Consider the following 17,272-nt stretch of genomic DNA (forward strand, 5'->3'; position numbering starts at 1 on the left):
TCACAGGATTCAAGCAATGTGAGGAATGTGGCAGGAAGATGCCCAACTCAGATGGATATCTTGTGTTGGTTTGGGGGTGCCACATTTGGAAATTCAACTGCTGTATGATCTCTGAAAGGATTTCAGTGCTCGAACCCTTGCAGAGAGGTGCAGCAAACCTATCCTCAAAGGGCTGCTAAAATGCCCTTTTGGTGAGGCTTTGTCTGAGGCAGAGACATCAATCTCCCAAAAAAAAGCCCAAGAAAAGGAGTCATTAAGTTCCTGTATCTACTAAACTACAGGAATTAAAATCTGCTAAGTGCTAGGTGATGACTCATTTGGAACTGAGGCCCAAGATACCAGAATCGACACCAACTACTACTGTTGCGGCACTGAAGCCTGTCACGTCTCCCATGGTGCTGAAGACTGCTGAAACTTCAAAAATTCCTACGGCACCAACAATAGTTTCCCCTAGCATACTGGTTACTTCCTCCCCTACAAAGCAAGGTATTGGTCAACCGACCACGGTGCTGAAGGTCGAGAGTACATTCAAGACCAAGTACTCCCCATCTATAGACCCCTTCTTGGGTCAGCAATTAAGCCCATTCATTGAAAGGCAAGAATGGCCCTCTGATGTCCATCCGTTCCAGGAGCCTTTCGGATCTTGATGTCCAGATTAGTGGATCAGCTTTTCGCAGCCAGAGGTCTCCCTGCTTCATCTAGGACTTGTCTCCCATCCAGAGCAGAGGTTTACTCTCCAAGGACTCCCACTTAACTTCCTCCAACATCTCCGCAGGTCTTGGAGCCCTCTACTTTGATGTTCCCAGTGCCAGTGGTGGACCTTACCTTGGTTCCAAAACACTCTGGTCGCTGGCTCTGTCGGAGCTGACCCACCCATGGGACCATGACTTGGCTGCTAGCTCTGGGATCCCTGGATCATCTGTTTTTTTCCTTGGTGCCATCTACAGGTCCTGGTGCTCTGGCAGTTGAGTCTCCTAGCAGCTCCTACTCTGGAGATGGGCTTGCCAGAGTGCTTTTGTGCCCGCTGCCCCTGTGTAGCAGATTGGGGCAGCTGTGGGCCAAGAGGATACATAGATGTGACACTCTGAATGGGATGGAGCCAGCTGTGAGCCTACAAGAGGCCAGGGCTCTCCCCATAGTCTGGAAGGCAGGCCTGCCCAAAGAAGGATCGGAGCCCGGAACTGAGAACCTTGGAGCTGGGCAAAGAAGAAAATTAAAATTTTGGAATGGCCCAGCCAGATTCCAGACCTAAATCAATAGAAAGTCTGTGGGGTGACCTGAAGAGGGCTGGGCACAAAAGATACTCTCACAATCTGACAGATTTGGAGCACTTTTGCAAGTAAGAGTGGACAAATATTGCCAAGTCGAGATGTGCCATGCTGATAGACTCCTACCCAAGAAGACTGCTGTAATTAAATCAAAAGATGCTTCAATAAAGTATTCGTTTAAGGGTGTGCACACTTATGCAACCAGCGTATTGTATGTTTTTTATTTTTTATACTTTTCCCCTAACAGATTTTCAATTGAATTATATAGGCTATATGCCACATTAAAGGTGGGAAAAGTTTTGGAATAATTTGATCTCATTTTTTTATATCACAAAAACCTGGCATTTTAACAGGGATATGTAAACTTTTTATATCCAGTGTGTGTTTGTGTATATATATATATGTGTGTATATATATATATATATTTTATCCTTTTGCAGGATCTGTGCCTATGTTGGTGGTTTGATCTGCAAACAATATTAATTCTAATTAATCTGTGTTAACTACTCAGTTAAAAAATGCGAAGATCTTAGTTTCTGTTTATGGCTACATTTTATCATTTAACTATTGAGTTTCTGTACCGCAAATGTTTATATTAAATATTTCAGCTTGCCACAATTTGATAGTGTTTTATAGTTAAATTAGGTGGTGCTTCGACCGGGACCACAAATGTCTGCATTCATTTATGGAAACTTTACTACACCGCTGCATCCTCACACATTTTCTTTGGCAATAAATAATAAGATAAAAGAAGGTAGTGAATTACACTTGACAAATTGAGGATAAGAGCGGTTTACTTTTACTTCCAAAAAATCTAACTCATTGTTCTGTCAGCATATAGAGTTAACGGTTCTAATATTTTAAAAATGCCTGATTACCCCTTATTTCTTTCTGTGTCTAGTTTCTGAGAAGAGGTTGAGAGCTGTGCAGCTGGTGTCAGAAATGAGCTAGCATTTACAAAGCTCTGCAGAAGAAGAATCCTCAATCCTCTGTAAAGAAATGCACTAAGTAGCACCTGCACTTGGGGCTTTGTAATACAGTTCTGCCCACTTAATTCGGGTATGAATGCAAGAAATATGCTGAGTGTAACTGGGAGAAGTAGTTGTAAGCTGCCTAGCTGAAATGTTTCAGAAGATGCAAGCAAAATTCAAATTTCATGAAACAAGCAAGGAGTACATTTCTTTTCCCTAGGGAGTGGGGCTTCACTGTATTTTTTTATGTAAGGGTAGCAGATCATGTAGAATGAGTCTGAGCAGTTATATGATAGAGTAGGGTAATTTAACTAGTGCTTATTATATAACCAGAAATAAAGCACATAATGAATTTATGTATGTAGTCTAGTTATCTTATGTAACAAGCCGATTTTTCTCAAATTCAAATATGAGCACCTGGCAACTCGGTGGTGAAAAATAAGCTGAGGAGGTAACTGACAAAGTTCAGGTACATTTTCAGTTTTAACAGCGGATCTGAAATATGACTGTAAAGTTGCTCGCTGTTGTGGAAAGCACTCTGATCTTGTTTCACTGTTGCAGTCATCACATTTGGGTTAGCTGCCTGCAGGTAGCTCTCAGCCGGCCAGAATACCAGAGTCTTCAGATTTCTGTCGGATGCTGTCTCTTCTTCCATGATGTCAGATTGTCAGGGGTATAAAACATGTAGCCAACGCCATTACATCAGTCTTTCTTGCTGTGCGGTGCCCAAAGCAGAAGCAGTTCGCAAGTACCGGGTCGGCTGTCGCCTGAAATTTTCGTTTGAGTTTCAGACCCGAAGTCTTCAAAACAGATCAGTACCCCGTTGGGGAGCCTTTTTCTTGCTCCAACCGATGTCAGTAAAAGTTAACAATTGTCTTGCCTGTGGAAAGCAAATACCTCAGAGATTTTCATTCTTACTGCATCCCCTGTTTAGGCCCAGACCACGACGTCCCTAACTGTCTGTTTTGTGCCTTGATCAACCCCCAAACTATTTGTTGTCTGGCTGTTTTTGCAGCCAGTTACTTTCGTACTCTATTTCAGTACTCCGAAATGGCTTTAAGCCATCAGACTACCGATCTTCCGAAAAAATGTAAGGATAAAAAGACAGCCCGCATAGGTCCAAAACTGCTGACATTGCTTCTGTTAAGCTAGTCGCCAGTCCGCTGGTACTCGGGCGCTTTCGCAGCCCCTGATACCCGCTACTTCAGATTCACAGGCCTCCACTGAGACCCATTCAGAGTCCGGTATGCTGCGAGATGCTTCGACTGTGGAACCTGCGGATGTCTGAACCTTTTAATGGGTCTGGAGCCGCTGTGCAGGCACCGGCTTCTGACAGTGAATTCAGGCCTACAGACGTTCATATTAAACAGACGCCATTGTTTCCCTCCAGAAATTCCAAATCCCTCAAGCCAAAAACTCGCACTACGTCTAGAAAACCAACTACCAAACTGCAAGCTCAGGCCCATATGCCTCAAATGCTTAGAATGGCTGAAGACCTTATTACCTTGATTAGGGGAAGCCAGCCTTCCCCCTCTAAGAGACCTAGAACTGAATTTCTTTCTGATTCTTCTGATCAGGAATCTGATATTTCTGCTCCTTCAGATTACCAGGATTTGCCCTTATCTACTTATGAGGATTCTGATGCAGAGGATTCCATTCCCTCTGCTTCTCCTCCAGAAGATCTTTTGGTGAAACCTTGCATACTCTTGGAGAGCATTTCTGCTGGGAAAGCCAGATGAGTCCAAAAAGAGACTTGGGGAATTCTTACTCCTTGCTCAACACAGGCCTTTAGCTATCCCTCCTGTTCTGGACATTGTAGATGCTCTCTTGGAATCTAGCCTTACCCCAGACACTTTATCTCCAGCTTCCAGAAAACCTGACAGATACTACAGATTATCTGACAAGTTCCTCTTCAAGAATCCTTCTGCAGATCCAGAGACCATTTCCCAAGGACCAAAAGGCATTAAGGCTACTGCTGCCAACAATCCTACCCCTTCTAATTGAGATTCTAGAGCCTTAGATTGGGTAAGAAGGTATACACTTCTGCTACTTTGGCCATTAGGGCTTTAAATTGAAATTGCCAGTTTGATATGTTAAAGTATCAGTAGCATATTATGGGACTAATTAAACAGAAAATGATGTTGATTCCTGACTGCTGAACACACAATTGCAAGATTTAATGCATTCTGCAGAAGAAGTTGGTAAACATACTTTGCAATGTGGTTTTGATGCTTTAGAAGAATCTTGCAGGGCTGCTGTCACTGGGTCTGTACGTAGAAGGCATGCTTGGCTTAAGGAACAAAACGTGCCGTATCATGTTAAGCTAAATTACTGGATGCTCCCTTAAATCAGGACCGCTTTTTTTGGCAACAAAGCAGAAGTCCTCAAAAGGATGGAGGAAAACACTTAACTCTATCTATGCAAACTGTTAAAGATTTCCTACAAGTACAGCCTTCCAGATTCAGTAGGCATTGGCCTGCAAAGAACTGGTCCTTTCCAGTCCCAGGCCTTCAGTCCAAACCCAGGAACAGCAGACCACCTAGGCTACAGTCTCAGGCTACGCACAGACCTAAGCAGTGGGGGGGCTCCCACTTCCAAAGCAGGGAGTAGTAAGCCACCCCCCTACGGAAAAATGGCACAATGACTTAACCTTAACCCTTCCAAGCCCTGCTCAACTACCTGCTCCCTTAGGGGGAAAGCTCGCCCTGCATGCAAAAATACCTATGCTTTAGGGCAGGCTCCATGCGCTATCAGTTCTCTGCACTTCCCTTTGGCTCATCTACTGTGTTCAGGGTATTCACAAAGTGTCTAGCTCCAGCCATTGCATTTTGCAGGCAGAGAAATCAAATTTACCCATACTTGGACGAGTGATTCAGGCAGAGTGGACTTGCTGTTACACCACCTGGCATTCGTAAAGAAACTTCTAACCTCACTGGGGTACACCATCAACTAAAAGAAATCTCACCTAGTACCCTACCAACAGATTGTATTCCTGGGAGCAAGCTTGAGCACAGCTTCCCGGATGGCATTCCTCACTCCGGAGTTTATTTGACAACCTACTTCAGAATATTGGCCACAACTCCAGCTGTTTGCAAGGAAAATACTGCAAGCCCTGGGGTTCATGGCCACTTGCATTCTACTAATTCCGTATGCAAGACTGCATATGAGGAAACTCCAATGGTATCTAAAAAGCCTATGGTGTCAACATTGTCGAGACCTGGAAACAATGATTTCTATCATTCCTTGTATGAAGAGTTCCTTTGGTGGGCAGAGGCCTGCTACCACAAGGAACTCCCTTTCACTCTACTCCCTGCCTCTCAAACCCTAACACTCATCAGAGTGCATTGGGGGCTCACATGGCAGGGCAGTGCATTCAGGGCAAATGGAACCCGAGACAGATGCACCTGCATATCAATCAAAAAGAAATGTTAGCTGTACAGAATGCTCTGACAATCTTCAAAGACTGTATTTTTCCAGGACAACTATTGGTAAAGACAGACCGCACCTAGCCATGGCTCTGTGAACACAGCCTTGAGCTACCAAGTAAATCTACAAGCTCAGTTCCTGCCAGGCAAACTAAATTCACTGGCAGACGACTTAAGCGGAAATGTAATGGACCCACACAAATGGAAACTAGAACCCAAAATATTCAACCTCTTGAGGAATAAATGGGGGACTCCAGAGGTAGATTTGTTTGCCTCCCCTCAAAATTATCAATTGAATAAATTCTGCACAAGGACTCCCCACAGTCAAGCTTGGAAAGTGGATGGCCCTGCCTTTACCTGGGAAAGCCTCTCTGTTTATGCCTTTCCCCCTCTGCTTCACCTCTCGAAGGTTTTACTAAAGATCAAACAGGACAAGCCAAGGACAATACTGATTGCACCAGACTGGCCATGCCAAACTGGTGTACCCCCCTCTTGTGCAGTATGACACTGCTGCAACCATGGCACCTGCCTCAGACCCCTTCCCTGCTGTTCCAGCAGGCGGGCCAGATTCTGCGCCCTCAGCTTTAAACCCTGAACTTTGCAGCCTGGCTAATTCCTTGAGCTCTCCTCTAGCATCCCTCAGTAAGCAGGTGCTGGATGTCATTCTGGAGGCAAGGAGGCCTAGTACTAGAAAATCTTATGCTGAAAATGGAAAATATACTGTTCCTGGAGCCAGGCTCCGGGGATGGGCACAACGGTGCCCAGCTTACCTCATATTGTACAGTACTTAACAGAAATGCTCCACAAGGGCCTATCCTGGTCAAAGTTCATGCCTCTGCCATTTCAGCATATTATAATACTGAGACACCGCTCTTCTCTCACCCCTTGCTAAAACAATTCCTTAGAGGGGCCAAAAATTTAAGACCCCAGGAGAGCTCTCACTCCAGCCTGGAACCTTAACTTTGTATTGGAAAAGCTCCCCCCCCCTCCCTTTGAGCCAGCTGCAACAGCAGAGTTGAAATTCCTTTCTTGGAAAACAGCCTTCCTTCTAGCCATCACTTCAGCAAGAAGAGTGTCTGAATTACAGGCCCTCATGGCAGTGGAACCCTTAATTATCTTCCATGCGGGGACAGGGTTTCCCTCAGGACTAACCCATCCTTTATGCCCAAGGTGGCGTCTAGTGTGGCCCTAAATCAGTCCATTCATTTGCCTACTTTTTTCCCTAATCCACAAAACAAAGGAGAACAAATACTGCACTCTCTGGACATGCACAGACAGCTTAGATTTTATTTGGACAGGACTAAGCCCCTCAAAAAATCTGAACAGCTGCTACTTGGCTTTGCTGCAGGGGGCAGAGGGGAAGGCCCATTTCAAAGCAAACCATTTCCAAATGGATAGCCCATTGCATTCATTTCTGCTACAAGCACCGTGGAAAACCTACCCCACAGGGGATAAGATCACTTTCCACCAGGGTTGGGTTGCATCTACCTCTGTGGCTTTTCTCAGGAGACCTTACCAGGGACATCCTAGAAGTTGCTACCTGAAGCTCACCAAGCATTACCACATGCCTATCTTTTCTAAATCCAGAGCTGGATTTGCCACTGCAGTCTTGCAGGGCTTAATAGCTGGCACTAATGCTCTTTAACTTCCTCCTCCCTTCCTTAGCTTTGGGAATCGACCCAAATGTGATGACTGCAACAGTGAAACACTAAGAACATAGCACAGTTGTCTACACTTACCATAAATGTAGATATTAGTGTATTCACTGTGCAGTCCTGGTTACCCTCCCTCCAGCCCCCTGACTTCTCTTCCTTTGCTTCTTGTTTAGTATGTTTTTTCTGGTGTATTTGCTTTTTAATGGGTGTGTACCATACCATATAATTGCTTCCTATTGTGGGGGCACCTGACATCTGGGGCAGGAAAAACTGATGTAATGGCATCAGCTGCATGTTTTATACCCCTGATGACCTGACGTCCTGGAAGAAGAGACAGCATCCGATGCAGAAATCCAAAGACTCTGGTATTCCGGCTGGCTGCTGGTAAGGGTACACCAACTGTACTGTATAACACCATACAATCTGTAGTGCCCATACATCTCACCTGTACAAATCTTTACAGAATGTCCAGGTTTTTGTCTTCTATTTTTTGGTCCGTTTTTCATAAAATTGTGGCTTTCCTGGCAAATTAGTGGCAAATCATTAAAGACTGAAGTTAGAAAATGACAAACATTTGAGTTTCAGACTTCACACCATTAAGAAAATTCATGCTAATGCAAAACCACAAAATCTGTTCTACTCAAGTTTGTAAGAGCAATATTTAAAACTTGTCCCTAATTTTGGGCCTTTGCCCCAATTTTATTTGTGGCTTTGTCCAGATGTTTTGCTCTAAGAGGTTGAGAGGTATAGTAGTGCCTTGGAGAGCACTCTGGTTTAAGCACTAAGACACCATGTGTCGACTGCTGTAAGCTTGTCTCCAATCAATGGCTTTGTTTTAGCCACACTAAGTTACAGGTTTCAATTCTAAGGGAAGTTTTATAGATGCATTTTGCTTTGAGTGTTTGTGTTGTACAGGGCACTGATAACCTCTTGATGTAATAACCCCAAGAAAGATGACTAGCAAGTGTAATGTTACAGCAAAACTTAAACTACCTTGAAAAGGCAATTTTGAGTGTTGGAGACTTTCAGAACGATTGATTTAAAGGCAAAATCAAAAACTAAAACGAAAGCAGTAGAACTCCAAACAGTTAACTGAAATGCAAAACTATAAATAAAAATTACACTACTTGAACAGAACACAGCGATATTTTGGATTTTAGAGCACTACTTTGACATTCTTTTTTGACTGCTCCACTACATGTGATAGAGTGCATTTTGATTAGCGGTGCAAACAGTTGTCTGAAGTAGCAAATGATTTCCTTGCATTTGAAATCAAGGATCCAAGTGTTTAATCCCCTTTGGGGGGGGGGGGTCATGACAGAGCTGTTTGTGCAATCCTAGAGAATCCAGTCACAGTAGAAAATAAGCCAGAAGTGAGTACCTGGCCTTTGGAAGTTTTACCCGAGACACTGCTGGGAGCTCTTCTACAGATTTGCATGCTAATTGTTTCCACAGGAACGAGAAGAGGAACCTTTTGGTGTGACTAATTGAGGTCAAGGTAGTCAGACATCACCTGTAAATATTTCTCTTCTGTAGAATTATGAAATCACAATGTACATTCTTGAAAAGATTATCAAAAAGTTGGATTATCAGGAAGGGATAATGTGGTGTGAGCAGTTTGATCTCATTTTCCTCCCTGATGTTGGGGTATCCCTCTAGGTAGAAATTTTATTCTTTTAAACTTTTCATGGCTGTGATCATTTCTTGGAACTGTGTCCAACACACAAGTCCTTTGAAGACTTGCTAGAATTCTAGGTATGACCCATATTAGTTCCACATCCGCAAATGCCATAGGGAAGGTGCAGCAGAGCACACCTCTAGTGACTCCTTGTTCTGTCCATCTCCTGGACAATGAGGATCCCACTCCTATCTTACTCAAGAGCCGTTGGGGAAAACGGGGTCAGTGTTCCCTGCCAGCTTGATGGACTACTGGAATGAGACAAAGGTTCATCACATTTGTCATTGTATATCTGTTTGTTGCACAAGCATTAATAAAGCCACTTCCATCAGTTTTGGTGAAAAGCAATTATGTGAAGCTTGAGTAGGCATGTTGGGTGTTCACCTTTGTCGGCAAACTGCTAGGCCTTAATTTTCTGTAATTCTTTCCCTTTCTCGAGAGAGAGGGATGCTCCCTCTTAAGACCTCGAAGAGGCATGTTCCTTCTCGTAATGATTCATCTTTTACTGCCAAAGTTAAAGCGGATACTTGTAGATGTGTACCTTGATGGCTTTCAGTCTTATCCAGCACAGTGGTGCTAAACTTCTTGCAGACTACCTTAACTAGGTAAGTGAACTTGTGGAAACATTTTTCTGACTAGAGCCAGGTGACAGCAACATCAGTTGCATTCAGATGTAGTGTAAATATAGATTAACATTAAGTTATATACTCACAATAACATTCAGTTTATTTAGCATTGTGTATTATAGAATCCTAAAAGATACAGCAGTTCACATCTAATTACAAACTCTACCCAGTAGTAGCAAAAGGAAATAATTACAGATAAATGTTGTAGATATTTTCATCTGGCCTTCATGGACTGTTCCTTCAACTCATTCCTTCCAGTGGAGCTCTTTTGAGTTTGTACTCAAACTCCCTGTGGGTGTAATCTAAGCCTTAACTGGGTTTTTTTGCCTCTGTTCAAACTGATGATATGAAGTTGTTCAATCTCGCCGTTTATTCGTACACATGGGTTCGGAGCCGAACCATTGCCTTCAAGTCAGCTGCTTTTACTAAGTAAAGATCTCCGAGTAGCTCGAGGCCAGGACCCTATCCCATGATGCTGTGTCCTACCCCAGATCTAGTTTGCCTCTGCAACTGATCGCAGGTCGTTGTAGAGCCCATGCCAGTTTATTTACATATTTACTTGTCTTTTGGCAATAGTATGCTGATTGCGTTTATATCTAAAGTTATTATAGTTATGCTGCTTTTGGGGTATTTAGCCTTTGAGTTTATTTAAAAATTGACTGGTTTCCTTTGCAGAGCGGTTGCTCTTAGGCCTTTGGCCGTTCTTTAGTTCCCCCTGTCTGTATTTAACTATAAGTAGTGTGTTTAGATGGTGTGCTTATGTCTTTATATAATTAGATATATCCTCACAGTTCAGGGATCTGGCAACTTAGGACTTTTTTATAATTAGTTTGCAGTGTGGTTAGTTTTCAGTAAGTGTTTTCATGCTACTGTATATTCTTTGAATAAGGTTGATGGTTGTTCAGGGATCTAACAACCTAGAACTTGCAAATTATTGGAGTTTACAGTGTGTTTGATCAGTCAGTGTTTTCTGTGGTGCTGTTTATTACAATGTCTGACCATAAGGAGAAACAGAAATCTGGCTTCAAGAAGTGTCCAAAATGCAGGCAGATGTCAATTTACGGACACCCATGTGAATTGTTTGTTTGGGGCCTGTTCACTTCCAGGAGGGTTGCTCTCTCTTTGCCATTCCTTCAGTAGTAGGTTTTTACTGGAGAGAAGGAAGCTAGCAGAGGCTTATTGAAGCCGGGTTTCCAGGAGTCCTTAGACAAGGCTGACCAGACTTCCAAGTCATCAAAGGGGTCGAAGTCTTCGAAGGCGTCCTCGGAGCCCAAGTCATCTCCTCCCAGCCTTACTGTGAAGGTGCGGTCGCCGGCTCCGCAGTCTTTGGAGCCTCGCGCTGAGCAAGGTTTTCAGAGCCGGTCCCTGGTCTTGGAGCTGGTCTCCGAAACATTGCAGTCACCTAGCCTTCAGTTCCTTCGATTCATTCTTCAAGGACCCTTTCGGATGTGGACCAGGTGGTGCAGAGGGTTCTGGAGAACCCGGCACTGGCTAAATTATCGGCCTCGACCCAACAGGTCTCAAGGCCTAAGACCATCCCACCGGCTGTGACTACTCCTCCAAGCCGAGCAGGGCCTTTGGAGGAGGATCTGATGGTTGTGGAACCTTTGGAGCCAAGGCCTGTTTCAGTGCCTTTGGCTCAGTCAACCTTGACTACTTGGGTTCCATTGGAAGAGTCTGGGAGTAGACACTCACTAGTTGGTTCGGGGGGGGGGGGGGGTTGAACCAATGCATCAGTTCTGACCCTTCCTCTTGGGGCTTCGGCACAGATGTGGTTTGGAGCCCACTGTCTTGTCTCCGGGGAAGTTGTAGTCTTCTTTGGAACCGGTGGCTTCCTCTGGTCGGAGCAGTGGTGCCTTCGATGCCATGAGGAGGGTTATGTCATCTAAGACACGCACGTCAGGTCCATCCTCCTCCCCTAAAGTGCCGCTTTCTGCCTCTACATCTCAGGTCCCTGTGAAGCGTCGAGACCTGGAGCCTCAGGTAACTCCATTGGGTGACCCTTGCTCTACTGAGACCTCACCAGAAGACCCCACTGATGAGGTTCCAACTCTTTGACATCAGACACTGATTTAGAGGAATCTGAAGGGTCCCCCTCTGAGGATATCGCCTTTGATATCCTGGAAGTCTTAAAGCACAGGAGTAACTGGCAGTCCGTTAGCCCTACGGAGGATGAGTCTGTGCTCCTGGAGGCCTTTGGGTCTCAACCTTCCACCTCCTGGGTGATTCCGCCCTTTGAGTTGATTGCTCGAAGGACGTGGGATTCTCCTGATACTATGGAACTGGTCCCTAGGACGCCCAGTAAGTTTCACCCCCCCCCCTCCAGTGGCAGAGGAGGGGGTAATAATGGAAGATTCCATCCTGGCAGCAGAGGGGGTCCACAGAACCAGGGATCAGTTCCTTGGTAAGCCCTATCAGTGCTCCTGAAAGGAGTCCCTACTGTCCTGCTCTGGAGGCAGTTAGGGGTCACTTGGCTTTGTATCCAGATGCATGGCTAGGAATTACAACATTCTTGTGTACAAAGCATTGTTACCAGAGGATACATTATTCCATTCTTAGAAACCCACCTTTTGGCAAAACAATCCAAGACGTTCCACCCAGTCTCGGGGATCAAGCACCCATAGAAATCCAGAGGGTGCAGGAAAAAGTCATCTAGCCAATCCCAGCAGACCAGATAGGATCCGGAACTTACTTCAGATTCTTTAGTTCCAAAGATGACGAGACTGGAGACCCATCTTGGATCTCAGCAGACTCAACACATTAGTAAAGAAGTAGTTCCAGATGGTCACGCTTCAGTCTATTCTCCCATTCCTCGGAGTGGGCGATTGGATGTGCTCTATAGATCTCAAGGATGTGTACTACCATATCAAAATGGCCAGGCCATCCAGAGATCATCTGCATTTCCTGCTGGGAACCAGTCACTACCAATTCCGAGCACTGCCCTTTGGACTCGCAGCCCCCAGAGTATTTACCAAATGCATGGCAGTGGTTACGGCTCACTTGAGGTGTCTAGGATTCAGTGTGTTTCTGTATCTGGACAACTGACTTCTTACTGCTGCCTCCAGGCATCAACTAATTCTGTCCAGGGATCACACACTCAATCTCTGCTCTCAGGCATCACTATCCGTTTCGAAAAGTCTGCTTTGTCGCCATCGCAGCGTATCTTTTATCGGAGCAGAACTAGACACCACCACCGCCACAGTAAGATTGCCCCTGGACAGAATAACCACTCTCTGAAACCAGGTCTCGGACATTTTGCAGAGAAGTACCGGCCCATCAAGTACTGAAGCTAATGGGCACTATGGCAGCTATGCTCATAGTTCGTCTGGGACGTATGCATATGAGTATTCTTCAGTGATCAATATTCACCCAGTGGTCTTACCAACAACTTACCATGTCATTCTTAATCATGATTATGGACTCGCAAGAAGGATCTTCGCTGGTGGTTGATGGTGTTGACCAGCCAAGTTGCAGTGGGTCGACTATTTGTTTTTCCTCTGCCGTCAGCCAAGGTGACCACGGACGCTTCTGGGGGGGGGGGGGCTTTTTCAGAGCAGATCAGCCCAAGACACCTGGTTGGAGACTGTCAGTTGCACATCAGTGTTCTGGAGCTGAGAGTGGTGCTTTTGGTGTTGCAGCACTTCCGCGACTCTGCCTCTAGCGACTATTGCGATACAGACGGACAACATGTCTGTAGTCTGGTATGTCAACAAGCAAGGGGGAACAGTCTTACCCCCTGTGTTGAGAGGCCTTGAGAATTTGGCAGTGGGTTGTCCACCAGGCACTTTGATAGCAACTCGTATCCCGGGGAAATCCAACGTGATAAAGGACAAACTGAGCAGAGCCATTCTGCTACCGCTCGAGTGGTCTCAAAAACGAAGTTGCGGAGATGATTTTCTGCAGATAGGGCCAGCCTTGCTGCGACCTGTTTGCATCCCCTATGAATGCCAAATGCAGAAGCTACTTTGCTCTGAATCCCCCTCAGGGGGAGGACAGCCCAAGGGACTCACTCGTACACGATTGGCCCCCGGGACTCCTGTATGCCTTTCCACCTATACCCCTAATTCCGAAATTCATGCAGAAAGCCAAAACCCTGCAAAGGACTGTAATCTTCATGGCCTCTCTTGTCCTAGTCAGATTTGGTTCCCCTTCCTCCGACTATCATCTGGAGGAACCTTGGACTCTGGAGCCAGTTCTAGACCTACTTACACATTCATCAGGGGCCCTCCATCCCTCCCTTCGTTCCCACAGACTGACAGCTTGGCTGCTCTGATTCCCTACCTAGCCAGGTCACATGATTTTTCTTCGGAGGTACAGCACATTTTTGTATTTTCGCATAAGGCTTCCACCAGAAAGTTGTATGCTAGTAAATGGAAGCAATTTGCTTTTTGGGCCTCTCAGAATAACATTGATCCTTATGTTGCCCCGATTGCTAGTATCCTAGAATTCCTGTCTAAGCTTTTTCATGCAGGTGCTGCAGCTGCCACTTAGTTCAATTGGCTGTGATCTCTAATTTTCACCTCTGGGCTGAAGGTTCTAATTTGATGTCTCACAGATTATGTAGAGCCTTCCTTAAGGGCACCATTCATCTTAGGCAACCTGTTAGACAACCCTTTACTCCCTGGAATCTAAATTGTGTGCAGTCACATATTATTCTTCCCCACTTTGAGCCTGCATCATCCTGTCAGTTGAAGTTTCTTTCTTGGAAGAATATTTTCTTGGTTGCTATTACCTCAGCAGGCAGGGTATCTGAGCTTCAAGCCCTTTCTATCAAACCCCCATATTTGGTGTTCCATCCAGAGTATCACTGAGGACTAATCCCTCATTCCTGCCAAAGGTGTGTTTTGAGACCAATCTAAACCAAACTATTGATCTTCCAACCTTTTTCAGTAATCATTCTAATAAGTTGGAATACATGTTGCATAAACTTGATGTCCACAGACAATTAAGATTGTTTGGACAGGACAAAGGAATTTAGAAGATCTGACCAACTTTGTATCTCATGCTGACACTAAAAGGATTGCCCCATTTCTAAAGTTACCCTTTCCAAATGGTTAACTGACTGCATTAAACTTATTTAGTCTTCAGCGAACCAAACCGAGCATGGTGTGAAGGCGCATTCAACTAGAGCAGTCTCCACTTCGGCTTATACGGCTCGTTTACCTTTGGACACTATGCAGCTGCCACTTGGTATAAGCCTCATACCTTTATCACTCATTACAAAGTGGACAGGGCCTCCAAGGACAGGGCTTCCTTTGGTTCCACTGTCCTCAGGAATATAGTCCCTTGAGCCACCCAGGATTAGGGTGCTTGGGACACTACCTATGTGTAAGAATAAATGGTGAGATTGAACAACTTCACATAAAGAAGTTGTGTACTTGCCATAACGTTCCATGTGAGTTGTTCATCTCTCCTTTATTCTTACATTCCCACCCACCTTCCCTCTCCAGGGTCTCGAAGAGCAAGTAGACTTTGGGTCTGGTAGTCTTGTTCTAGGACTTTTTACTCTGGCTGGAGTATTTATTGAGTTACACCTGTTCATGCTGAGTTCAGCAAACTAGATCTGAGGTAGGACAGAGCATCATGGGTAGTGGCCTGGCCTCTAGCTACTCTGAGATCTTCAGCTAGTAAAGCGGCCGACTCAAAGCCAATGGGTCGGCACTGAACCCATGTGTAAGAATAAAGGCGAGATGAACGACTTGCATGGAATGTTATAGTAAGTACATAACTTATTTTTCATATCTCTTGGACAATGTGTTACTAAAAAACTGTAAATGGCAACATGTTCAGCACAAAGTAACCTTTACAGTGGTTGCCTTCATTCAATTCTAGGTCTTAAACTAGATTTTATAAGCCACAATAATCACAGTAAAAATATGTAATGTAGAAATAGCTAATGATATCTCAGTAGCCGTTCAAGCAAAACACTACTGCCGGCAGCATTTTCTTCAACCAGCAGTGAGCTTTCATAAAAGATTACCATTCAGCCTGTCGCTTGATTGCTGGACTATTTAGAGAAACATGAAAATTATTACAATAGAAATAAATAGTATACATATAAAGATTATTATCTCTATCTGCACTAGACAGAGGTGAAATCAGTGCAGTTTTGTCACTAAGATTTAAGATGAAATCTTCCATTAACTGAAGAATGATTTTGTAATTATTGATGTAGATAGGATATAATGGAATACATTTTGGCTTCAAAGTACAGAGTGCTGATTCCGACATATTGAAAGTTGTATATAGGTTCATAGGTTCGTACTAGGCTATCTGCCCAAGGGCATTTATAAGCCTAGCCCATAGTTATTATTATTGTAATCTCTTAAAAAAAAAAAAAAAATCTTGGAAGACTGGATCAGTAAACATAATTCCAGTAAATTCAAGCTAAGCTCAATTCTACAGGCACTTTAGAAAGAATAAAGGTGCAGAGGGGGTGTGCCTTTCCTTTTCTGTACATTCCTTCTGCGTCAGTAGCTGGGTAGGTGCAAGTTTGCAAAGTTAGGCTAAGAAGTTCATAGTTCTGCAGTGACTTGCCACAGAGTATGAATAGGGTTTAATTACAGTAGCATTTATTTGGCCAAGGATATATGCAGACTTCCTCTCCTTAAGGATGAGCCCTTGACTCAATTTGGTTAATAGCTTACCTCGTGTCAGTGCTCAATTTCCTCTGGTCCCTTTCAGGATAGGAAGTGTGCGTGCTGGATCTCTGACTTCATTACTTTAAAAATAAAATTAAATCCAATAGACTTTCTTTGAGTGGTATGTACAGTGTAGGGGATTTAAACAGTACAGTGCAGTAGAACTCATTTTATAATGGCATTGTCAAGTGAGAGAGGACCATGACCTAGTATAGCTTCAGGGTCTAAGGAGGTTAATGCAATGAAAAATGCTATTTTGATTTCCCTGACTGGTGGGTTGTGATGCATTTATTTGTATTTGTATACACACATTTATCCAATGTTATGACTGCCTATCTTACATGTGTGTGTTTTTTTTTGTTTAAATATTTTGTTAGAAAATTCAGATGTTAATGCTCCTTGTGCTTTGTTTTAGGTTGGCAATGCTGTCCCACCTCCATTGGCTAAAGCAATTGGCATGGAGATCAAATTATGTCTGATAGAACGTCAGAAAGAATTAATTGCAGGTATGTTATTTCACTATTAAGACACCAGAGTACCAGTGGCTTCCTGTGGCATGTAGTCACTGATTGGAGTAACTTCAAACAGTTTGTGGTAACTGTTTAGATGTTTCATCCACATTGCTCATAAGAGTTTTGCATTTACCGCTAGTGGATGGTTGTACATCAGCTCCCCTAAAGCAGAAGACTTGACTATCCACTGTTCACAATTAATGAACTGCTGTTTTGACTATAGCTAAATTAGCCATCCCTGAGCAGGAGCATGCAACTTACACCCCTGTGCTTCATACACTTATAACTGTAGATTGTTGCTTGCCTTGTGGGGAGAGCAAGCTCTCAAAGTGCTGTATCTGAAATATTTGGCTTGTACAAGCAAATGACAAAAGTTATAGCTATGTATTGTATGAGTCATTGTTGCATTATGATCACTTAGCCATGAGAATTATCCTTAGGCAAACATTCATTGGTGCAGTCAGACTTCCGTAGCTTTATGGATGCCCTGGTCAGA

The 17,272-nt window shown here is 44.1% G+C and overlaps 1 protein-coding gene across 1 annotated transcript in view; it reads left to right on the plus strand.

Moving 5' to 3' along the window:
• The window catches only part of DNMT1 (DNA methyltransferase 1), an 862,083-nt gene that overhangs the window by 777,994 nt on the left and 66,817 nt on the right, over positions 1 to 17,272 (plus strand). Inside the window, exon 32 of the mRNA XM_044084674.1 lies at positions 16,680 to 16,770. Coding sequence (XP_043940609.1) covers positions 16,680 to 16,770 — 91 coding nt within the window. The remainder of the gene's footprint in view (positions 1 to 16,679; positions 16,771 to 17,272) is intronic.

This window comes from Protopterus annectens, chromosome 9.part0 (assembly GCF_019279795.1).
Source record: "Protopterus annectens isolate FY-2018-M chromosome 9.part0, PAN1.0, whole genome shotgun sequence".
Lineage (NCBI taxonomy): Eukaryota > Metazoa > Chordata > Ceratodontiformes > Protopteridae > Protopterus > Protopterus annectens.